At 40.8% G+C, this 25,142-nt stretch overlaps 1 protein-coding gene across 2 annotated transcripts in view; it reads left to right on the forward strand.

The window, feature by feature from the left end:
* STK32A (serine/threonine kinase 32A) overlaps positions 1–24,122 on the forward strand; it is a 133,296-nt gene extending 109,174 nt beyond the window's left edge. Inside the window, exons 9-13 of one of the 2 annotated variants that reach the window (XM_005209541.5) lie at positions 5,430–5,546; positions 8,955–9,080; positions 10,721–10,849; positions 19,867–19,931; positions 20,351–24,122. In XM_005209541.5, coding sequence (XP_005209598.1) covers positions 5,430–5,546; positions 8,955–9,080; positions 10,721–10,849; positions 19,867–19,931; positions 20,351–20,444 — 531 coding nt within the window. In that variant the 3' untranslated portion in view covers positions 20,445–24,122. 2 annotated transcript variants of the gene reach the window in all.
* The last annotated feature ends 1,020 nt before the right edge of the window (positions 24,123–25,142 follow it).

The raw sequence follows: 25,142 nt of genomic DNA on the forward strand, positions 1-25,142 counted from the left end.
GAAGGAAGGGCAACCCACTGCAGTATTCTTGCCTGGAGAGACCCATGGACAGAGGAGCCTGGTGGGCTACAGTCTAAATGGTTGCAAAGAGTCAGACATGATTGAGTGACTGAACATACATATAATGAATATTATGTGTAAATATGTGTACTTAGTCGTGTCCAATTCTTTGTGGCCTCATGGACCGTAGCCTGCCAGGCTCCTCTGTCCATGGAGTTTTTCAGGCAAGAATGAAACCTGAAACAGGTTGCCATTTCCTACTCCAGGGGATCTTCCTGACACAAGGATTGAACCTGTGTCTGCTGTGTCTCCTGCATTAGCAGGCGAGTTCTTTACCACTTGCCGCACTTGGGAAGCCCCATATAAATATATATATATGTGTGTGTGTATAAATATATATATATATACACTACATATACACATATCTTTATTAATCTGTTAGTGGACATTTAGGTTGTTTTGGTGTCTTGGCTGCTGTGAATAATGCTGCAACGAACATGGCAATGCAGAGTCTCTTTTGTAAAGCACAAATCTCACTTTTCGTAGTGAAGAAAAAATGTTGCTCCCTAATTCCTCACACGCATATACCCTTCATCTGCCTTAGCAACCCTCCCCTCCTCCCCACACTCTTGAGACACCTTAGCTGGTCACACTTTGCTCTTTAGTACCAGGTTAACTTTTCAGATTTTGCTTCAGTATGAACAATGCTGACTCTTTGCAAACTTACTTCAGCCTCTTTGGATTTCCTCATCTCTCGAGGCATCCCTCAAAGGTCTTCCTCTCATTCCTTTGCCTATAAAGAGATTTCCTAAGATAAACCCTGGTTTTTTTTAAAATAACTCTTTGAATAAGTTTGGAAATCGCTAAATTAAGTTTGAATAAAGTTCAGGAGGTGTCTAAACTGTAGAGCTTTTCAGAATCCTTATATTTAATGTAGGTTGTTCATTTCTAACAAAGGACAGACTTGGACTGTCTCAAATTTCTTTTGCAGGAAAAGCCTTTCTCCAGGTCTTTTCATATCAGATCCTACCCATTCTTTAGGGACCTCGACAACACAGCTCCTTCTCTGAAGAAATTTTCTCTGCTCTCTCTAACTAAAGTGATCTGTATATCTTCCAAATATTTATGTACTCTCTCTCTCTTTTATATGGATAGTCCCTGGTGGCTCAAACAGTAAAGAGTCTGCCTGCAGTATGGGAGACCCTGCAGTGTTTGATACCTGGGTTGGGAAGATCTCCTGGAGAAGGAAATGGCAACCCACTCCAGTATTCTTGCCTGGAGAATTCCATGGAGAGAGGAGCCTGACAGGCTATGCAAAGAGTTGGACACCACTGAGCAATTTCACTACTCTCTTATAACCCTTCTGAATTTAAAATTATTGAAAAAATATACAAAAGCAGAAAAATAAAGGTAGAAGTCAACCACATCCTCTAATAAGCAAAGTCTCAGTTAAGAAATTAAAACCCTCCTTTGACCTTCCAAATCTCATCTTTCAGAGTGTATTCACTTCCAAACCTTTTCTGCTTTTCTAAGGATAGTCTATTTTTACATACATGCATATACACATTGTTATTGTTGTTTCAGTAAAAATAAAATTATGCTTTAACCTTTCTGTTGAGACTCTTTTCACTTAAGATGAAATGTAGAACTCTCTATATCAGAACACCTAAATCTATTTTCTGTTTTAGGATTAAAGCCATTTCACAAATGTATTGCCCTTGTAAATTTTTCTAGCTATATCAATTTTTATGTTTTCAATCTCTTCTATATTATTAGAGTATAAATTTATTAAAGGTGAAGCCAGTGTTTTATATAGTTTAGTATTATCCACAGTATTTAGCTGTAAATAGGTACCTGACAAATGTTTGTTGAATGTATGGGGGAATAAGTCAATACAAATCAATTCTGACATATTCTTGGAGAGAATCACCAAGGAGGCTATATGTAATTATGTTTCAAAATATAGCCAACTCAAAGAAATGAAATAGCAACATTTAATTACAACTAGCAACACAAATAAACCACAGATGAAAGGTGCTAAACAGTCCTTCCCTCCACATGGACAAATTGTGATTTACAGAAAAATACATGCTTCGAGGGCTTCCCTGGTGGCTTGGACAGTAAAGAATCCGCCTGCAATGTGAGAAACCTGGGTTCAATCCCTGTTTTGGGACAATCCCCTGGAGAAGAAGTAAAAGTCTACCCACTCCAGTATTCTGGCCTAGAGAATTCCATGGACTGTATAGTCCACGGGGTTGCAAAGAGCTGGACATGACGGAGCGCATTTCACTTTCATTGCTTCAAAGGGGAATGTGCCTGAAACATCCCTGTAGTGTAAGAGCCTGACCATGGTCTTGATGAACGGGTCCTTTAGCCCTTACGGTGCTTTGTCATCTCTCTGCATCCCAACTCACATTGTGAAGGCAAGGTCCACATCTTCTCTAGTCTTGTAATACCCATAGTATTAGCTTATGATAGGGACATACGTTGTTTTGCACTAATTGTACATCCTTGGCTGAAGCTCTTTTGCTTTCGTACTCCTGAAATAAGACTAGAATCACAACACTTTTCCCCATGTAACATTTTACCTTTTCCATCTTGTTTGTTCTTTATATTCTCATTCTTAATTTATATGCTACCCTCGAATTGTCTGCTAGATCCTGTAATTGTACACTGTAATTTTTCTTTATATCACTGTATCCCATTGATTTCTCTGTGAATATGTATGTATATCTGTACAGTCTCTGTAATTATTCATGGCTTCACTGAGTAGACTGTAGGCTCTACCAGTGTAGAAATACCATCTGTCCTGTCTTCATTGTATCCCCAGTGCCCAACAGAGGTGCTGGAACATTACAGGCATTCATTCAACATTTGATAAGTGAATAAATATACAGTTCTGGTTGTTGATGGTTTAATGTGGATTTTAAAATTTAGAACTAGAAGAATAGGTTATTGTATAAGACAAAGGCAATTGGACTATTTGGAACAAGTGGACAGACCATGAGGATTTAAAAATATATATATTGAATTCAGCCCTATGGCCTTCTAAAATAAAAGAAAAAATGCAGCATAATCTTAAACCATTTGCTTATAGCATTCTCAGTTAATTTATTAGTTTATCAAAGCATTTTGTGTATTTAGATGTCTCAGAATTAGGTTTAGAAATATAAGTGGACTGAATAAGAAAATTAAAAAAAAAGAAAAATATATACACACACACACATATAACCCCGGAAGCTTGAGTGTGTCAACCTGCCCTAGCTCTAATGGTAAACTTGCAGTGGATCACAGGTAGTGACCCACAGTGCCCCTGGCTTGCAAACAGTCAATGAACATTGATGATGTTGATAAGGCACACTCTTTTTCTGGTATTGAGTTCCAAGGGTTATTTCCACTCTGTCATTACTGAAGCAGATGAATTAATTATGGTCATTTATTCAGTCCTGAGGGAAGAAAGTATGTGGCAGGTGTTTTTAAACCTCACATAAAAAAGTAAAGTTTGGCCAAGCTCCCTTTTAGGGAGTCAGACCTAGCACTTCCTGGTTCCCTGGGTAACAGGTGTTGACATGGCATGTTTAGAATTAAGACTTCCTTCACATCACCTTTCTTGATGACTCATCTTCCTATTCATTATCTACATTTATTGGGTTGGCCAAAAAGTTCACTCAGGTTTTTCTATGAGATTGTTTGGAAAAACCTGAATGAACCTTTTGTCCAACTCAATATATCCACCATTCTTTTTACCTTTGTTTCAATAATAATAATATCTCTCCTGTATTGTGTCTAATATATATCAGTCACTCTATTGAGAACTTTACATGTATCATGTCATTTAATTTTCCCAACAATCCTCTAAGGTGGCTCATTTTACAGAAGAAGGAATCGAAACTAAAATTGACTGATTCAGTTTAGCGCTCAAATCCTTTTGCCTTCAAAGCTCAAACATTTAATTACATTATATGGCCTTCATATACTTCATATACCTCAAATACAGGTATCAACAAGGAAAAAAATTAAACTCTTTCATTTCTCCCAATTTATCAGTCCATGGTCATTGTGACTTGAAAGAACCAGGCACATGATAAATGTACATAGCCATAGTCACCGTCCTATTGTTGGTTAATCTAATGTGAAAATTTTATTCATTCAACAAGCATATAATGAGCACTTACTAGGTGCTGTGTCCCAAGGGCAAAAAATGCGAATATGGTATGGAAATGGCAACCCACTCCAGTATTCTTGCCTAGAGAATCCTGTGGATGGAGGAGCCTGGTGGGCTGCTTTCCATAGGGTCGCACAGAGTCAGACACGACTGCAGCAACTTAGCATGCATGCATGCATTGGAGAAGGAAATGGCAACCCACTCCAGTATTCTTGCCTAGAGAATCCCAGGGACAGAGGAGCCTGGTGGGCTGCCTTCTATGGGGTCGCACTGAGTCGCACGCGACTGAAGCGACTTAGCACCAGCAGCAGCTAGCTTTAAGTAGCTCCCTTCACATAGAGAATCCCAGGGCGAATCCTTTATGAAACAGAAATCAGCATTGGTAAAGGCTGCCCTCTAGTGGACATCTGTGAAAATTACTAACAAATTACTTTGATTTCTTTCCTCCAAGTTAAAATTATAGCAGAGTCTGGCTCTCTTGAAACTAAAAATACTTTTGCCTCATCATAAAATTCTCCACCCAACTACACAGAACTAGCGGCTCATTGCATTTGGAGCGGGTGTTGAAGTCTTCTGTGTAACCTTTCAACTTGAACTTTGTCCTTATGATTCAAACAAGTAAAAAGAGGTGTAAAACTCTGAATCTCTTTATAATCAGCACTTAAGTAATAATTTTGAAAACTTCTATTTACTGAGCACTGGGCTTCTCTGGTGGCTCAGACGGTAAAGAACCCTCCTGCAACGCAGAAGACCCAGGTTTGATCCCTGGGTTGGGACAATCCCCAGGAAAAGGGAATGAAAACCCACTCCAGTATTCTTGCCTGGCGAATTCCACGGACAGAGGAGCCGGGCAGGCTACAGTCCACAGGGTCACAGAGTCTGACATGACTGGGCAACTAACACTACACACTGTTCAGTATTTTAGGGAAATACTTCTCTAAGTTAACCGTATAAGACAGTTCCAAATTGACATCTCAGAGGTGGATTTAGCTCACAAAAAAGTTTCTTTTACCCAGAGGGATTACCAGCTTTTAAGAACTTGGGGGTTTCCTGAGAAACTGTAGTCTTTCTGTATCTTTTTAAAAAGCAGGAAATGTGGCAATCATGTACTGTATCTGCATATGGCAACAAAACAATCAGCTGGAGGGGATTAGAAAATCCTATTGATACTTTATTGGTTGAAAATTTAGCTTGGGAACATTTACAAAGCAATGTTTTTCCTTTTACCCTATAAAAATGAAGACTCTCACTTCTCTCTTTTAAGAGACCATATCATATTCGCTCCAGTACTTCCAGCAAGGAAATTGCACACATGTTTGAGACAGCGCTAGTGACTTACCCTTCTGCCTGGTCACAGGAGATGGTATCCCTTCTTAAAAAGGTAAGAAGGATGAATGCACGACAAAAGGAAGTAATAAAAAGAAGCAGGTGATCTGGTTTGAAATGTAAGTTACAGGGGCTTCCCTGGACGCCCAGTGTTGTTGTTTTTTTTAATATACATTTATTTATTTAAATTGGAGGCTAATTACTTTACAGTATTGTATTGGTTTTGCTATACATTGACATGAATCCACCGTAGGTGTACACGTGTTCCCCATCCTGAAACCCCCTCCCACGTCCCTCCGCATACCATCCCTCTGGGTCATCCCAGTGCACCAGCCCCGAGCATCCTGTATCACGCATCAAACCTGGACTGGCGATTGGCTTCATATATGATAATATACATGTTTCAATGCCATTCTCCCAAATCATCCCACCCTGGCCCTCTCCCACAGAGTCCAAAAGACTGTTCTATACATCTGTGTCTCTTTTGCTGTCTCTCATACATGCTGTCTCTCTTTGTTACCATCTTTCTAAATTCCATATATATGCATTAGTAGACTATATTGGTGTTTTTATTTCTGGCTTACTTCACTCTGTATAATAGGCTCCAGTTTCATCCACCTCATTAGAACTGATTCAAATGTATTCTTTTTAATGACTGAGTAATACTCCATTGTGTATATGTTCCACAGCTTTCTTATCCATTTGTCTGCTGATGGACATCTAGGTTGCTTCCATGTCCTAGCTATTATAAACAGTGCTGCGATGAACATTGGGGTACACAGGTCTTTCAATTCTAGTTTCCTCGGTGTATATGCCCAGCAGTGGGATTGCTGGGTCGTATGGCAGTTCTATTTCCAGTTTTTTAAGGAATCTCCACACTGTTCTCCATAGTGGCTGTACTAGTGGAGAAAAGGGAACCCTCTTACACTGTTGGTGGGAATGCAAACGTCCAGTGTTGTTAAGACTTTGCCTTCCAATGCAGGGGTTGGGAGTTCAAGCTTTGGCCAGGGAACTAAGATCCCATATGCCTTACCACCAAAAAACCAAAACATAAAGAACAAAAGCAATATTGTAACAAATTCAATGAAGAATTAAAAAAAACAGTCTACATCAAAACAAAAAAATGGTTATGATACTGGAGGCCGTCATAATAATATACATTTCTGGAGTGGGTTTTGCAGCTAACAGATTTCAAATACCTGGCTTCATTAATAAGGCAATGCACATGTCCTCTTGAATGTCTCAAAAGACATTTCAAATTCCATGTGCCTCGAATGGAATTCTTGAACTCGGTATTTCCTGGACTTTGTCCAGTGTTCCCTCGCTCAGTCACTGGCCTCTCCATCCACCCACTTATACAAGGCAGAACCAGACATCACTCATCATCCTCATATCCAGTCCATCACCACGTTCTGTTATCTGACCTTTTAAATACCTTTTGAACCTGACGCTTCTCTCCCTCTCCCCTATCTTCTTCACAGTCCTACTGCCATCAAGTTTTGTTTGCCCTGCACACTTTTAAACACACTCCATTCTGTTCTCTGCTCTGCCCCACAGGGACCTATTCAAAGCACAGGTCATTGTTTTCCTACTGTTCTTAGGATAAAGATCAAAATAATTTGTATAGTGTAAAGGTTCTAACTACCCCTTGAGTCTTATTTTGGACTTTTGTCCCCCTTATGATGACACACAAACCGCTTTGTGCTTCCTTTTCCCTTCTCTTTCCCGTCCCCAACCCCACCCTCGTATACCAGTCTCCCATAGGCCTTTGCATGGGCTAGTCTCCCTGCCTAGAACACTGCTCCCATCCTCAGTTCTCCTAGCTCCCTCCTTTAGATTATTACTACTCAATGTGATTCAATAAGTGGTCCAAGTACATTAATTACTCCCCACCAGGTCTATAACAAAACATAGAAATTGAGAGAAGTATTTAAAAAAAACTTGTATAGCAGTCTTGATATAGCAGTATAGCAGTTTTGTATAGCAGTTTGATACTGCTGATGCCTCAAAGCACATGTGTGCCAGCCTATGTGGTGATGTCAAGCTCAAATCACCAGTTGTACCCGGTGTAGAGTTCTGTACTAGCCACACACAATAACACCACATATTGGTTTCAGTAGGTTGGAAATTAAACCAAAGAGAAATATCTAGCCCTTCTGCATAGTTTGAGAAACACAGCTTTAGATCTCAGCTCAAATCTCCCTTCTTCAGGGAGCCTCCCTCTATTGTCAGCTCACACAAGCATGAACTTTCCTTCATCATATTTTTCACAATTTGAAATTACACATTGCGCATGTGTGACTCTTCGGTTAATACCATTGCTGTCAAGCTGCATGAGGGAAGGACCACATCTGACTTGTTCACCATGGTGTCTTCAGCACCTAACACACAGCCTGACAAGTGGTAAAATTTGGAATTTGAACTAATGAGGTCCAATGATTTTCATCAGATTTTTTAACGTACCCATGTTCACCAGGAAGATTAAGGATAATTGAGGCAGAATCTCAATCATGTGTATTATGTAAAAGAAAAATGAAGAGCCCAAGAGGATGAACTTGCCTTTTTTCTGAAGAGAGAAAACTGCACAGGTTGTAGCTGGTCAAGGAAAAGAGCTTTGTGGACTAAGACTTCAAAACCTATGTCTCTTGTCTCTGGGTCAAGTGTTCTGTTTTCCAATAGGGATACTGCTGTTGGCGATGTCAAAAATAAAGAATAGGGGCAGAGGTCATTTTCCATAAGCAAATTTTCCCTAGCTCCAAGACAGCCTTCTCACCCCAGAATTGCACCCTGATGACCCACAGTGATCACCTTCAGGTCTCTTCTCAAATGGAACTGCTCCTTCCCATCCGAACAACAGGACTATAATGATATTGGTTCTAGGGTGCTTCGGATGAGGAAACAAAATCTTTAATTTCAGTTCACAAAACCCAGAACTGTTGCAGTAATCTTAATGACATCTTATCTGTGTCAGTCCCAGTATATATTGATTAGTTATAAACATTGCTAAAATTTTTAGTGTGAAATGAATTTCATGTGTTAAATCCAATGTACATTTTTCCACTCAAGAAGAACAGATTTATTAGTCACTTTAAACATGGCCTTATTTGAACATGGCCATGTTTAGCCATAGCTAAACCTAACGAAATAGGTTATTATCCCTTTTTTACAGATGGGTAAACTGAGGTTTAGAGAACAAACTTGCCCATGATTAATCAGTCATGGAATCAGGAATCAAACATGTTTGACTCTGGAGGACAAGCTGTTTTCACTCACCACATGACCAGCTTACAATTCATTCTGACCATTCATTATTATCTATATTATTTGTTTATGGGACTAAGGAAGGAAAACACTGCTTGTTTCCATCAATCCTATTCCTAAAAATGTTTATAGGGAATCTTTATGATTTTTTGCTCCCCAAGTGACCTTGTTCCTGATCTTGGTGTTTGTATTCCCTTGGCAGCTACTTGAACTGAATCCAGACCACAGATTTTCCCATTTGTCTGATATTCAAAACTTCCCATATATGAATGATATGAACTGGGATGCAGTTCTGCAGAAGAGGCTCATTCCAGGATTTGTTCCTAATGTAAGTCAATCCTAATAAACCCTTAATAACTCTCTTTCATTGCATATTCTTCTGTGTGCCAGATATATACCTGGTCTCATCAGATAGCCACACCAGTGTTGTAAGACAGTCAACGTTCCTATTTTACAGATGAGAAAACCAAGGCACACACAGGTTAAGTTGGCTGACAAAGGCCACACGGCTAGCAGGTGGCTAAGCTGGGATTCCGGTCTAGGTCAGTGCTGGGAGTTCTAGCTCCTAACTACTTTTTTGTGGCTTACTTTTTAGTGGAAACAAGTCCTAATCCTACAGATAGTCTTTTCCAGGAATCTGCCAATTTAAAACATTTTCTCTGATTCCAAAGATGTAGGAATGTGTATCCAAGGAGTTCTGTGAGTCAGAGGATTGAAAGCTGTTTAGGTTGGATATTTGTTTTTACCATTCATTCCTCTTCCTCTGGTAGTTTGGACTTCCCTGGTGACTCAGATGGTAACACATCTGCCTGCAATGCAGGAGACCTGGGTTTGATCACTGGGCTGGGAAGTCCCCTGGAGAAGAAAATGGCAGCCCACTCCAGTACCCTTGCCTGGAAAAATCCCATGGACAGAGGAGCCTGGTAGGCTACAGTCCATGGGGTCACAAAGAGTCTTACATGACTGAGCGACTTCACTTTCACTGGTAGTTCTACACTGGGAACCATATTCTCAATGACTAATAAGCAAAGGGAAATAAGTCCCACCAGATGTACCTAGCCAAAAAACATCTGTGGCTTCCTGCAGTCTACTGAGCTCCAGCCAAGGAGCCAAGTGAGACCTCTAATCCCTCTCTCCCCACAGCCTGATTCTACACACTCAGTTGTAGGCAGATTGGCAGAATAATCGTCTCTTAAGGGAGCCTGCAGAAACAATTCGGAGTTTTCTGCTCTTAAGCCCAGGCCAGCACCTGCGATGGGCATGTGGGGGTGTGATCCTTCATGTACAAACAGCAGATGGGTGGGTGGGGTACAAAGCAGGAGGCACCAGAAGGCAATGGGGAGGAATTCTGGGATGGGGGAATGCTACCTTCTGGAGCAACAGGAGGTGGGGTCCTACCTGGCCGCTCCTCGGGGTCCAGCGGGGACAGCTTGCACTCTTGGCTGACACACGCGGCCTTGGAGATCTAGGCACCTTTCTGTTCTTTCATGCGCCACCCCATCAGCGCTGCCTCCAGAGACCTTGTGTGTGTGCTTCTCTGATTTAATTGTGAATCTGAATCATCTGGGGAGCTTGTTACACATGCAATTTCCTGGCCCGGTGTTCAGAAACACTGATTCTGGAAGTCTGGTTGGGGAACTAGGAATCAACTTAGGGTCATTCTGATCCACCACTGAACCTCCTTTGAGAAACATAGCCCCAGAAGGCAAACTTTAGAAAAATAATTATAATAGGATTTTCTTTCTAACTCCTGGAAGGCTCCTTGGGAGTTTAGAAAAATCAACAAAATACAAACAGAACATGAAAAACAAGGCTGGCGATAAAGTACCTAAAACTTTGGGTGGAAATCCCAGCTGGTTATTCTTGGACTGTTCCTGCAGGACTGAGTTGTAATCTCCTTATTCAGTCTGGCCTATTTTCAGAAGGATACAGAAATGTAAGCAATCAGTCAACCTGTCTTCCTTGCAGAAAGGCAGGCTGAACTGTGACCCCACCTTTGAACTCGAAGAAATGATCCTGGAGTCCAAGCCTCTGCACAAGAAAAAGAAGCGTCTGGCCAAGAAGGAGAAGGAGACGAGGAAATGCGACTCCTCTCAGGTAAGCAGTCCCCTCACCCTCAGGGTCGTGGGATTCTTCACGACTGCTGCCATTGGTTGGAAAGCTTCCGGTGGGTGAGCTTCCCGCAGGAACTGGCAGCTTTGTGACTGTGAGAAGGAGCTGAACACCCCAGCGTCTGAAAGGGAAGCCCTGGGCATCCCAGCACCAATCTTTTACGTCTGAATGTCCTACCCAGGCCTCTGAAATTAACTTAATTCCCTTAGTGTCTTCTCCTAACTCTCAATTCAAATTTTGTGACCTCCTGGAAGGGAATCTAATTGGCGAAGCCTAGGTCAGGTTACCATCCTTAAAATGATGGGAAAAGTTGTTTAGTCACTAAGCTGTGTCCCAGCTGTTTTGGGCCCCATTCTTTTGAGGAATCACTGGGAGCAGCCAATTCTAGAGGGCCGTATCTGGTCTTTGCTAGAAGCAGAATCTCCTAATGTCAGGGCTAGCACAAGTAGGGAGTATTCAGTCACAGAAAAGATGGAATTATACGGTTGAGCATTATTGCTGGATTTCAGGCTGAATCAAATTAATTTTGTAACTAACTACATTATCCTACGGAGAAGGCAATGGCACCCACTCCAGTACTCTTGCCTGGAAAATCCTATGGGCGGAGGAGCCTGGTAGGCTGCAGTCCATGGGGTCGAAAAGAGTCGGACACGACTGAGCGACTTCACTTTCACTTTTCACTTTCATGCATTGGAGAAGGACATGGCAACCCACTCCAGTGTTCTTGCCTGGAGAATCCCAGGGACAGGGGAGCCTGGTGGGCTGCCGTCTACGGGGTCGCACAGAGTCGGACACGACTGAAGCGACTGAGCATGCATGCATGCACATTATCCTATGTCAGAGTTTAGAGGTCAGATTTCAGAAAAGTAACTTACAGGGGCTCAGTAGGATTTTACACAGTAAGGTTTTGTGTATAATAATGACGGTGAAGCATTAAATATTCGCCTTGCCTCTAATGATCATCCATGGGCTTCCCTGATGGCTCAATGGTAAAGAATCCACCTGCCAATGGGAAGATCCTTTGTAGAAGGAAATGACAACCCACTCCAATATTTTTGCCTGGAAATCTCATGGACAGAGGAGCCTGGTGGGCTATACTCTGCAGGGTCGCCAAAGAGTCAGACAGAATTTACCAACTAAACAATAATAATGATCATCCATTCATCCACTCAATCATCCACCCATCTCCCTACACACTCAACTAATGGTCATCCATTCTTCCATCCCTCTGTATCCATTTGCTTAGGCTATTTTTATTGAGTCCTTATTATCCGCTGCATTCTGTGCTAAACACTGGAAAGGGATATGAATAAGATATAATTCCTGCATTCACTGACAGCCCCCTTCTCAGAGATTGCATAATCCTGTGGTTAAAATGGCTCTGCAAACAAGCAACTATTCTCAATGTTCCTAATTTCTCTAGTCCTCAGGGCATACTGTACCCTTTAATGGTCAGTTAACCCAAGTCCACATCCTGTTTGTCCGCAGAACTGCCCTCTGAGCGGATTCCCATCTTTAAGTGTTTTCTAGGGCTCTCCAAGGAATGCTTCGCTGTACCACAAACCCATCTTGCTTGTTGCTTTTCACTTTACCCATCTTCCTCCTAATGATCTGTTGCTCTTCATATCATAACCAACTGGCTTCTCCTGGCTGGCTCCTTCCTTTTCCCCCAGAGAGCTGCCTGTGTAGGCTCCTCTGCTAACAGACCTCCAAATGTAGCCAAGAACGAGACATCACCTTAATTATGTTTTTTCAAGTTTTAGAGATAACAGCAATTTGTGAGTAACTTCTTGCCATACCTTCCCTGCTCTGTATGATCTGTCTACCTTCCTCCCCATTCTTGTACTATGCCATTCTTGACCTCACTTAAAACCCTCAAGATGCATAGGCCCTGCTAGTGTCTGGCCCTTGCTCTTCCGTTTTCTGGAATGTTCTCCTCTTGGACCTTCACTTAGAGGGCTTCCTCCCCTGTTTATACCCCAAATGCCTCCTAATCAAAGGTGAGGTACCCTCTTTCTCAGCCCCTGTTTTTAACTCCTTTATGACCTTGTGCTTGTGTGCTTAGTCACTCAGTCGTGTCCGACTCTTGCAACCGCATGGACTCCTCTGGGGAGGAGGAGGCCAGACTCCTCTGTCCATGGGATTCTCCAGGCAAGAATATTGGAGTGGGGTTGCCATGCCCTCCTCCACGGGATCTTCCCAACCCATGGATTGAACCCATAGTTTATAAACATTTTATTTATGCTTATTTGTGTGTCTTTTTCTGTCCCACTAAAATAAGCCTTCTCCTGTGCAAAGACCAGGTGTCGGTCTTACCCACATTGTCTTCATGGTACCCCAAGAGTGCATGTAATATAGTAGAGGCTCAACCAGTGTTTGATCAACACATTAAAAGAACAAAAAACTAAAACTGAACCGTGAAGACTGGTCATTGCTGTTCTTAGAATTACAAGGTCAAGCTCCATCCACAGGACATCTTCCTGTGATCCCCTCTTATCCTAGACCTAACCTGTGCCCAGCCACCAGATTGCAGAGGCAAACTCCCACATCTCCCATGGGAAAGGGTATGGCCACTCACCCACAGTACAGAACCTCTGACATTTCCTAATGCTAAGAAGAAAAAGCACTTTCTTCTTTTTCCAAAGTATCATGTCAATCTCAGAATCATTTGCTAAGAGGTGGCTTTGCTCATGATAAAGAGAGACCTTTACATTCTCTTTACAGTCTTTTTGCTTGTCTTGTTTCTAACCTTTTTATTATGGTAAAACATGTATAGCATAATTTTCCATTTTAACTATTAAGTGTACAATTTATTAAGTTCATTTGCAATATTGTGTACCCACTACCACTGTCTATCCAAAATTTTTCAATACTCACCAAACCACTGGTCTTTCTTTAATTTGTTTCAGCAATGTTTGTACTTATCAGAGTATAAATCTTTCACCTCCTTGGTTAAACTTATTCCTAGATCTTTTATGCTTTTGGAGACATAGAATTTTTTCTTAATTTCTTCCTAGATGATTACTGGTGTGTAGAAACAGAAGTGATTTTTCTGTATTAATTTGTATACTGCAACTGAACTCATTTATGAGCTCTAGTAGCTTCTTGATGGATTCTCTGTAGTTTTCTATGTTAATATATAGGATTATGTCATCTGTATATTGAGATACTTTTAGTTCTTCCTTTCCAGTTTGGATTCCTTTATTGTTTTTTCCTGTCTGGTTGCTCTGGTTAGAAGTTCCAATACAATGTTGAATAGCAACAGTGAAAGCAGGTATCTTTGTTCTTTTTCTGATCTTAAGAGGAAAGACTTTAGCCTTTTACCATTGAGTATTATGCTATCTGTGGGGTTTTTGTCAACGCCTTTACTTATGGTGAGGAAGTTCAGTTCTATTCCTAGTTTTCTGAGTGTTTTTATCATGAAGGGTTTTGATTTTTTCAAATGCCTTTTCTGGGTCAGTTGAGACATCATGTGTGTGGGTGTGGGTGTGGGTGTGTGTGTGTGTGTGTGTGTGTGTGTGTGTTTTCAATTACTGTGAGGTATTACATTGACTGCATTTTTTATGTTAAACCATTTTTGCACTCCAGCAGTAAATCATACTTGGTCACAATGTGTAATTTTTTAATATGCTATTGGACTATTTCCTGTATGTTGTTTAAGATTTTGCATCTATGTTCATAGGGGATATTAGTTGTCATTTTTTTCCTAATAATGTCTTTATTTTTGATTCAGAGTGATGCTGGCCTCATAGAATAAGTTATAAAACCTTTCCTTGTCTTGTATTTTTGGAAGAATTTGAGAAAGGCTGGTGTTAATTCTTCTTTAAATATTTAGAATTTACCTTTGAAACCATCTGGCCTTGGACTTTTCTTTGTTGTAAAATTTTTGATTATTCTCACTTGTAGATTACTCTTGTGAAATATCTGCTGAGATTTTATTTCTTCTTGAGTCAGATTAGGTAATTTGTGTTTCTAAGAGTTTGTCCATTTCATCTAGATGTTCTAATTTGTAGGTGTACAGTTATTCACAGTATTCTTATTTCTGTAAGGTTGGAAGTAATGTCTCCACTTTCATTTATGATTTTAGTTATGTGCATTTTTTTCTCTTTTTTTCCTTTATCATTGTGACTAAACATTTCTCAGTTTTGATATCTTTTCAAAGAACCAACTTTCGATGTCATTGATTCTATTGTCTTTCTATTCTATTTCATTTATCTCTGCTCTAATCTTTATTGTTTCCTTCTTTCTGCTTTGTGTTTAGTTTGCCCTTCTTTTTCTAGTTCCTCAAAGTATAAAGTTGTTATTTATTTCTTCTGCATCCCATACTTTTTGGCATGTTGTATTTTTTTTTTCATTTATCTCAAAGTATTTCCTAATTCTTGTGGTTTATTTTTTGACACACAGGTTGCTTAAGAATGTGTTGTTTAATTTCCACATATTTGTGGATTTTTCAGTTTTCCTTCTATTATTGATTTCTAGCTTCACTTCATTGTGGCTAGGGAAAATTTTGTATGATGTTTCTCTTTTTAAATTTATTGAGATCTGTCTTGTAGCCTATTATGTGGTTTCCTTAGACTCTTTGAACATATTTATGGGCTCATTCAGTCGTGTCTAGCTCTTTGCAGCCCCATGGACTGTAGCCTGCCAGGATCCTCTGTCCATGGGATTTTCTGGAAAAGAATACTGAAGTGGATTGCCATTTCCTACTCCAGTGGGTCTTCCTGACCCCGGGATCAAACCCACGTGTCTTCCATCTCCTGCCTTGGCAGGCAGATTCTTTACCACCAGCGCCACCTGGAAAGCCCAGGCCATATTTAACGGAGTTGTTTTAAAGTCTATCAAGTAAGTCCAGTATTTGGGCTTCCTCAGGGATGACTTATGTCAATTTATTTGGTTTCTTCGAGTGGGTCATACTTACCTGTTTATTTTTATTTTTATTTTTTATTTTATTTTATTTTTAAACTTTACATAATTGTATTAGTTTTGCCAAATATCAAAATGAATCCATCACAGGTATACATGTGCTCCCCATCCTGAACCCTCCTCCCTCCTCCCTCCCCATACAATCCCTCTGGGTCGTCCCAGTGCACTAGCCCCAAGCATCCAGTATCGTGCATTGAACCTGGACTGGCATCTCGTTTCATACATGACATTATACATGTTTCAATGCCATTCTCCCAAATCTTCCCACCCTCTCCCTCTCCCACAGAGTCCATAAGACTGTTCCATACATCAGTGTCTCTTTTGCTGTCTTGTACACAGGGTTATTGTTATCATCTTTCTAAATTCCATATATATGCGTTAGTATACTGTATTGGTGTTTTTCCTTCTGGCTTACTTCACTCTGTATAATAGGCTCCAGTTTCATCCACCTCATTAGAACTGATTCAAATGAATTCTTTTTAATGGCTGAGTAATACTCCATTGTGTATATGTACCACAGCTTTCTTATCCATTCATCTGCTGATGGACATCTAGGTTGCTTCCATGTCCTGGCTATTATAAACAGTGCTGCGATGAACATTGGGGTACACGTGTCTCTTTCCCTTCTGGTTTCCTTAGTGTGTATGCCCAGCAGTGGGATTGCTGGATCATAAGGCAGTTCTATTTCCAGTTTTTTAAGGAATCTCCACACTGTTCTCCATAGTGGCTGTACTAGTTTGCATTCCCACCAACAGTGTAAGAGGGTTCCCTTTTCTTCCACACCCTCTCCAACATTTATACATTGTGATTTATTGTCGAAAAATGACATTTGAAAATTGTAATGTGGTAACTCCAGAAATCAGACTCTCTCCTCCCTCCTCTAGGATCTGCTGGTTTTTGATTGTTGAAGGCTACCCTTGTACTTCTGAGTGACTTTTACAAACAGTTTTTGCAAAGACTATCCCTTGTCATTCATCATCACTGCAGTCTTTCTTATTTTGGCTTGTGTTCAGCTAACATTTTGATAGAGATTTCCTTAAACACCAGGACCATTTTTAAGTTGCTTTTTCCTTGATTTGGCATTTGGTTGCTATAAACCTCTGATTGCTTTCCAGAGTTTTGACAGTGTGGGCCCTGACAGTTTCTGCCTTTTTTTTTTTTTGTGAGGGGTGGCAGTTTGGAGCTGCCTGTGCCACCATTTGGCTCTAGTTTCTCCTAATGTTACAGCATCAGTTTGAAAACAAAAAGGATTGTGATTCAAAACAATGAGCAGTCTTCCCCCAAAGAAAGATCAGAAAGATGATAAATCTCAAAGTAACACTTTATTCTACTCAAGTATTTTAAAATGTGAGGACCAATCTTAGCAGCTCACTACATTATCATCATGCTAGTTTATTCATTCATCTGAATCTCGAGGTATGGCAGGGCATTGGAATTTTTTAAAGTTACTTGGGTGATTCAGGTACGCAGTCAAGGTTACAACCTACAGTTGTAGAATTAGGCTGATTCGTGTAAAAGCACTATTGTTTTCCTTTTCTCCCTATGTCTCAGTTTCATCATTTGTAAAATGGAGTTTTAGTATTGGTATCTACTTCATAGACTGTTCTGAGTCAATTAGCACATGTCTGCCAAAATGGTAGCCACTGTTAAAGAAGATGTGGTACATACATACAATGGAATATTACTCAGCCATTAAAAAGAGTGAAGTAATGCCATTTACAGCAACAGAGATGGACCTGGAGATTATCATACTAAGTGAAGTAAGTTAGAGAAGAATAAATATCAAATAACACCACTTACATGTAGAATCTAAAAAAAAATGATACAAATGAATTTATTTACAAAACAGAGATAGACTCACAGACCTAGAAAACAAACTTATGGTTGCCAAAGGGGAAAGGTAAGGGGATGGGAGAGGGATAAACTGGGAGTTTAGGACTGATGTGTACACACTACTATGTTTAAACTAGATAACTAACAAGGACCTACTGTACAGCACAGGGAACTCTGCTCAACATTCTGTAATACCCTAAATGGGAAAAGAGTTTGAAAAAAGAATAGCTGTATGTATACATAACTGAATCACTTTGTCGTATACCTGAAACTAACACATTGTAAATCAACTATAGTCCAATATAAAATAAAAAATTTAAAAACAGAAACAAAAAAATTAAAAGTGCTAACCCTAAGGAAAAAAAAAGTTAGCTGTTGTTATGTTTCATTTTTCCACTCTGCTTCCTGACTTCTCACTTCATTCTCTTCCATGGCTCACGGTATATGCCTCTGCTCATGCTCATGGTAGATGCTCTATTGTTTCTTTGCTTCATGGATGTTCTCCACTGACCCTCCCTGCTCACCAACCTCTTTAAAGTAAAGATGCAAAAAGACTGATGCACGCCAGTCTGTCTGCCATGGAAGCTCATGACCTAAATCCTCTTTTTCTGCCTCCGGAGATTTCCACCTGCTCTAAACCCTTCAGATATTTCTGATGCCATTTGTACTTACATTAGTCTAATCACTGTTTGCTCTCTCATCCTGAAGAAGCGCATCCCAGGATTTTTAACCAGCAGTTTTCTTCCCAGTCACCTAAGACCCATTCATTCCTCCATTCTGGTTGCTCCCCACTCCTTTCCCTCATACTCTTTCTGGTTTATCATTTTGACTTGTCCATGTAGCTGCCCTTCTTAAGTTTTTCCAGTTAAAGCGGAGGAAAGAGAACATGTTGCACATGAGCCCTTAGGGCCAGAGTTGGGACTCAAGACATGTGCAATGCTGTATCACAAATTCATCTCTGAGTGTGCATTTCACATCCTTTTTTAGAAGAAAACAGAGATATATGACAGAGAAAAAAACGAGTAAATTTCTACATTTTATTTGATTATAATCTTGATTTTTAATGTTAAAATATTTTAAAATGTTAACATTTTAAATATTCTTCATGTTAAATTTTGTATAACTTTTGCTTATATATTTACTTATGTTTATATTGTACATATATTGTCTGTAAAATGTAAGTACATAAATGTAGAAACATGTATGTGTATAAATATATATATAAAGTATTATATAAATATGTTAAACATTTATTTATATACTTTGATATAATATTTTAATATTAAAATATTTTTTCCCAAATCTTACTCCAAGGAGCTCTATCAGATCACAGGGATTCCCCATGACTGATACTGGAAACCCTCAGGGTCACAAATCCCCCAGTTTGAGGATAAGAGGGAGGTGTAAGAGAGTCTTCTTTCTCTCCTTTCTTTTGCTTCCTTTGGCACTTCTCTGAAATCTCCTCTCCTTTTTTTTTTTTTTGAAAGCATATAATTTATTTATTTTTTATTAGGATATAGTTGCTTTACAATGTTGTTAGTTTCTGCTGTATGTATGGATAGATTGAAGATGTTGTACATATACACAATGGACTATTACTCAGCCATAACAAGGAATGAAACTGGGTCATTTGTAGAGACGTGGATGGACCTAGAGACTGTCAGAGTGAAGCAAGTCAGAAAGGGAAAAACAAATATCATATATTAATGCATATATGTGAGCTACTCTCCTTTTTATAGTTTATTCTTCTAACAATTAAATATTTGTTCAGGAAAGGAAAAAAAAAAACTCCAGTACTTGAGGACTTAGTATTTTCTAATTCTTAGATTTAAAAACAAAAATATTTTTTCCTTTGAGAAGAACATTTTTCATCAGAAGTTTTTTGGAAGGATTTTATTACAGACTTGAACCCACCTGTCTTGAAGCCATGGTTTCTTGTGCAAAAAGGCTGAAAGACACCAAGCTCATAAACCGTAACCCAGGTCTTCTCGTCCTTGCTGCCTCATTGCGGGGAGCAGAGAGTTGCTGTACTTTATTCTCTTTCTTTCCTATTTGCTCCTCTGTTAATCTGATTGTGGTCTCACTCTGGCTACAAATTTTCAGATAGCATCTATTTTGAGGACACATTGGTCTTCATTGATTGGGCCACTCAGTTAAACAGACACTCAATAAGTTATTGGCTATTTGAGACTCTCCATTTGTGTACTAACTATGTCTCTATTTTTTCCCCAATGTTCACCGGGAAGACATGCCTTCTTCAAGAGCACCTTGAATCTGTCCAAAAGGAGTTCATAATTTTCAACAGAGAAAAGTAAGTAACTCCTGGAAGAACAGCAGCTCAGCAAATGATGGACTGTTTCAGTCATATTTGACTTGCAATGCCTCGATATATTTTTAAACATTTTTTATTCTAATTAAAAAATGATGCATACCCATAATAGAAAATCTAGAAATTTCATAAATCTTTTTTTTCTTGTAAGAGATTTCAAAAATTATAATAGGTAAATTAGCTTAGCATGAGCTAATTCTGCCTGTCCCATCAACACCCATCTGTTGATGGGACAAGCAGAAGAATGGGAACTTCAACATTTAAAATCAATGATATTTTTAAGAAGATTACCCAATTCATGCTTCTTTATAAATTGTTCAGCTTCATGCTATCATTTCAAAAGTTTAAATCTTTTATTTCTCACTTCAATGAATAAACCTACTTTATATTTTCCTTTTAAGAGTCAAAAGGGACTTTAATAAAAGACAAGCAAATCAAGCCTTGGAACAAACCAAAGACCCAGAAGGAGAGGATGGTCAGAATAGCAACCTGTGAAGTCCTCATCATCTTCTTGGGACATTTCCACGTCAGGAAGAGCTGACAATAATTCTCACCTCTCCACACCTCACACACCTTAGAAAATGTGAATGAATGCCTTGGGAAGGAGGCAGCACAGCACAGGGAGGAGTCCCTCGGTTCCTGGGAACTAGTTTCACAGATAACTGTGTGGCCTTGAGTAAGTCACTGAATCCCTTTCTCTGCTTCAGTTTGTTCATCTAAAACGAGAAGTTAATACTAGATGAGCTCGACGCTGCCTTTCTACTGCCACCATCCTGTTACTCTTAATAGCCTCTATTTTTACTTTAAAAGGAATATTTGGATGTAGATTTATTTTTCCACTCCTAATTACACTGTGACAAATGGACATCGGTGGCTGATGGAGTGAAGCCATTCAGAGCTAGAAAACTTCATAAGGAAGCCAGAATCCTCAAACCCAACTGAATAGGAGTAAGGAAAGCATTCAGGAAGAAATGAGTGGGACCAGGTAAAAAGTAACACATACTGATGAGGGCCCTCCAGTGGTGTGCTGGACTTGAACAGTATGCCAGCTTGTATCAGCTAGTAAGAGCTGCTAGGCATAAATGCCCCAATGCCCTGTTCGGTGATGTGACATTGAGAAGTTGAAATTGGTGATGGTGGAAATATTTACACCATGGAAACTGGCAGATGCTACAAATAGGGCTTTTTTGGCCCTCCCAGCAAGCCAGTTCTGAAATATTTAGCACACCACTGGCCTTCTTCTAGAAGCATGTTCCTTGAGAACTGCTACCTCTTAAGACTATCAGAGACCTGGGTCCAGACAGGATTAGAAAGGAACATTGTCACATTGAAAACACGTCCAACTTATAGTACACTGACGTTGTATCTTACACGGGAGTTATAGTCTAAGTTAGAATGTGAGGTGAATTTGGAAGATAGTAAAATTTACCCTTGGTCAAATCCCTTTAATATACATTAACATACGGTACGGAGAAGGCAATGGCAAGCCACTCCAGTACTCTTGCCTGGCAAATCCCACGGACGGGGGAGCCTGGTGGGCTACAGTCCATGGGGTCGTGAAGAGTCAGACACGACTGAGCGACTTCACTTTCACTTTTCAATTTCATGCATTGGAGAAGGAAATGGCAACCCACTCCAGTGTTTTTGCCTGGAGAATCCCAGGGACGGGGGAGGCTGGTGGGCTGCCGTCTCTAGGGTCGCACAGAGTCGGACACGACTGAAGCGACTTAGCAGCAGCAGCAGTAGCAACATTCGGTGAGTATGTTTTCTTAGAGAAGCCCAATATCATTCAGGCTCTTCACTAATGAAACGAGTCATCTTTGATTCACTTTTTTGGGTCTCATTTTAAGCTAATACCAGATGCACTAAAATATTGAACAGATTATTCATGGCTTGGTAGACTAGACTCACACTTCAAACTGTGGAATGCCCACATATCTGAGAGGTCTAAGATCATGGAAACTGACTAAGGGAACAGCAATACCTGCTTGTGTTTACTGCAAAGAATGGCAGGCCGAATCGCCTATCTGCAATATTTTCTTTATCTGCCAAATACAAAGTTTAACTCGCCTAAGTTAAGATGTAACTCTACTCTCCAGATACACAGAAGATCTTTGCAGAAGAACTGTTTTTTGGCAACTCCCAGATGCTGCTGGGTGAATAGTAAACAGGGTTGGTGGGGGACTGTTGTAACTCTTAAGCCATTCAGATCATCAGAACCTTGTCCTTCCTTATGGAGCCAATGGGGCGCATCAAGGTGGCAGTAAGTGGTCAACAGGGGAGACCAGACAGGTGGAAACAAGCAGAAGTAGCAGACACTGCTACATAGGACTTCCAGAAGGGAGGTCACTCTGGGCAACTCAGCATGAGAAGAAAAGCAGTGCTGAACTGTAAACTCAACAATGATGGTTTTCTCCGCACTGAGCTAACAGGCCCAGAACTTCTGGCCTTGAAAACCTCTGCTCTAAGAGTAACCACATTTCTGTTAAGAATGAAAAGCCAGATCCTATGTTCTGTACGATTCCTTTTCTCTACATTTCCCCCACATCATCTGTCTGTGCTAGTTTTTCTCCCGTATAGAAATTACGGCTCAGTTCCCAAGGAGGGGGTTGACCAAATCTGTAAGGAGGTGACCAGATTCTGCTTCTCATTGGTCACCAGGAGTGTCAGGGGCCACGTGCATGTTTATCAACTTCCATCTTTCATTTGTTTGGACTCAAGCCCTGATGTGCATGGACTCATCTCTCCAGTCACCTGGTTCCCCCTCTTTCTCTGACCATGTCTATTATCATCCCAATGGAGAGACTTTGGGAAAGATTCACCCAAGGGCAATGGGATTAGCAGGATCTCCACTGGGATGAGAGTTAATAATTTGTGCCATTTCATGTCTACTCAGTTAATATTGGGATAGGAACTCAATACAACTAGGTATTCTGTCAGGTGAATATCTAGTTTTTACTTCCAGTGACCTTCTTCTGTGCCTGCAGCACCTTTGTGGGCTTTCAGGAACCTTGGATCCAATGACTAGAGGGCACAGCCTGAGAGAAGTTAAGATAAGACCTCCAGTCCTCACCAGGCTAAGGAGCCACAAGGCAGTTAAAGTTAGAAAATAAAATGCACTGCATCTATCAGTGTCGAACAACTGATCCCAAGAGACTCCACTGGATATTCTGAGTGCTAGGACAAAAGTTTCCCCAAATACAAAAGGATTCCTAAGTCCTTACCATGACTGACAGTTGTTGAAATCAGATCCTTGGGTTTCATCCATAACCTGGGCTAAAACTGACTACCCTACTGGGTGAAACATATCGACACCCAAGGCTCAGGGCTAAGAATTTTTTTTTTTTAATTACGAAAAATAGGGTGACTCTTAAATCCTTTTGTCTGGCACTTCTGGCATCATATGTTCCCTCACAGCTCCCTTACCTGTGTGGAACGTCTGAAAAGTCTGAACAGGTTTGCAAGTCCTGTTCTAACACACTGGCACTGCAGAGGGGCCCACCCACCCCAGCGCAAGCACAGGGACCACAAGTGGGTGGGTGGGGCGGCTCTGTGACCCTGTCCTTGACCTGAACCCCATGGAGGGAAATGCTTTGCTAATGGCTCATTCCCCAAGGGCAGCACTGGTCTTACCTGAGGGCACTGCTAGGGCAGAAATCAATGTCCAAAGAACACAGAACACTGCTCTGTTAATGAGGGTAATTTAATTAACTGGCAATTAGTCTGCTTCTGATAGTTAAGTTTTAACCAGAAACAACTAGACTTTATATCATCATAGCTTTTCTAGCCCGGATGGATGAATAAATAACTAGGGAGAAAGAGCGAGTGACACAGCTAGCAGGGGCCAGGGGTGCTGCTTTTTGCTAACGCAGTAATGCTAAGGCTTATAATTCTTCAAGGGCTCAATGAAAAGGCATGAAAGAGTGAATTGTTTTAGTATCCAGTTGTCCCTGCATTCTGTCGACACAAATCCCTGTTTCCTAGAGACTCTGCCTGTGATCACCATTTCTTACAATCTCAGTGTGTCTGATATTTAACATTGTTAAAAATCCAAACCCAGTTTACAAACTGTGCTGTTGTGAATGGGTAACCTTGGCTGGGAAACCTGTGCTTCTGTTGAGCTGTAGCATACGTACCGTTAGTGTGCCTCTATGTATTAAAATGTCTTCTGTACACTGGAAGCCACTGCCCTTTCTTTGTCAGCCGTGTGTGTGTAATTGTTTCCCTGAGGGGTAGGGTTGTGGGTTCCCAAAGTCACCTGTTTCATTTCCATTCCTGCTGTGAGGAATGTCCTTCACCAGAGACAAGGAGGTATTAGAGATGGTGTTTCAGAACCATGGAATGTTAGAGATGATGTCCTACAACTATGAGATGTAGCACAATCCAGCTGATCCACGTGTGTAGAAACTGAGAACCTGACCCCTCCTGCAGTTACCTAAGGAAGCACAGCCCAGGACTCTGGATTTTGCCTTTCACTATGATCTTAAGGCTGTGGACAGTTCATGCACCTATTTTTTCAGCACTATGTCTTCCTACTCATCAATATCTTTGTCCTGTCCTATTCTCATTTCCAAGCAGCAGTTGGATGTTCCAAGCCCAGAACCCAGGATGGGAAGGTAACCAACAGCTCTGAACTCTTGCAGCTAGAAGCAACTTCTGCCTCGGGGAGGATCAAGGGGTCTTCCAGTCATCTCTCTGACTTACAACAGCCTAGCAGCCACAGGCTAGCTGGTTCCTGGGACAGGATCTTGTTAAGTCTTGTGGGCTTTGTTGTCCAGGTCTTGGGAAGCATCCTGTCACCTTCTCGGTGTCTGCTGAGCACAGGGCAGGATCTAGAGCTCTTTCCATTCTGAGGAATGCCTGTCCTAAGGATGCGACCTCATTTCTGCAGGCTGCTGTGGCCCCTTCATTCCATTTCCTGCTCATTTCCTTCCTCCTCCAACCAGTCCATTCTAAAGGAGATCAGTCCTGGGTGTTCATTGGAAGGAATGATGCTGAAGCTGAAACTCCAATACTTTGGCCACCTCATGCGAAGAGCTGACTCACTGGAAAAGACCCTGATGCTGGGAGGGATTGGGGGCAGGAGGAGAAGGGGACGACAGAGGATGAGATGGCTGGATGGCATCACTGACTCGCACGTGAGTTTGAAGTGAACTCTGGGAGTTGGTGATGGACAGGGAGGCCTGACATGCT

Source organism: Bos taurus, chromosome 7, assembly GCF_002263795.3.
Source record: "Bos taurus isolate L1 Dominette 01449 registration number 42190680 breed Hereford chromosome 7, ARS-UCD2.0, whole genome shotgun sequence".
In the NCBI taxonomy this organism is placed as follows: Eukaryota; Metazoa; Chordata; class Mammalia; order Artiodactyla; family Bovidae; genus Bos; species Bos taurus.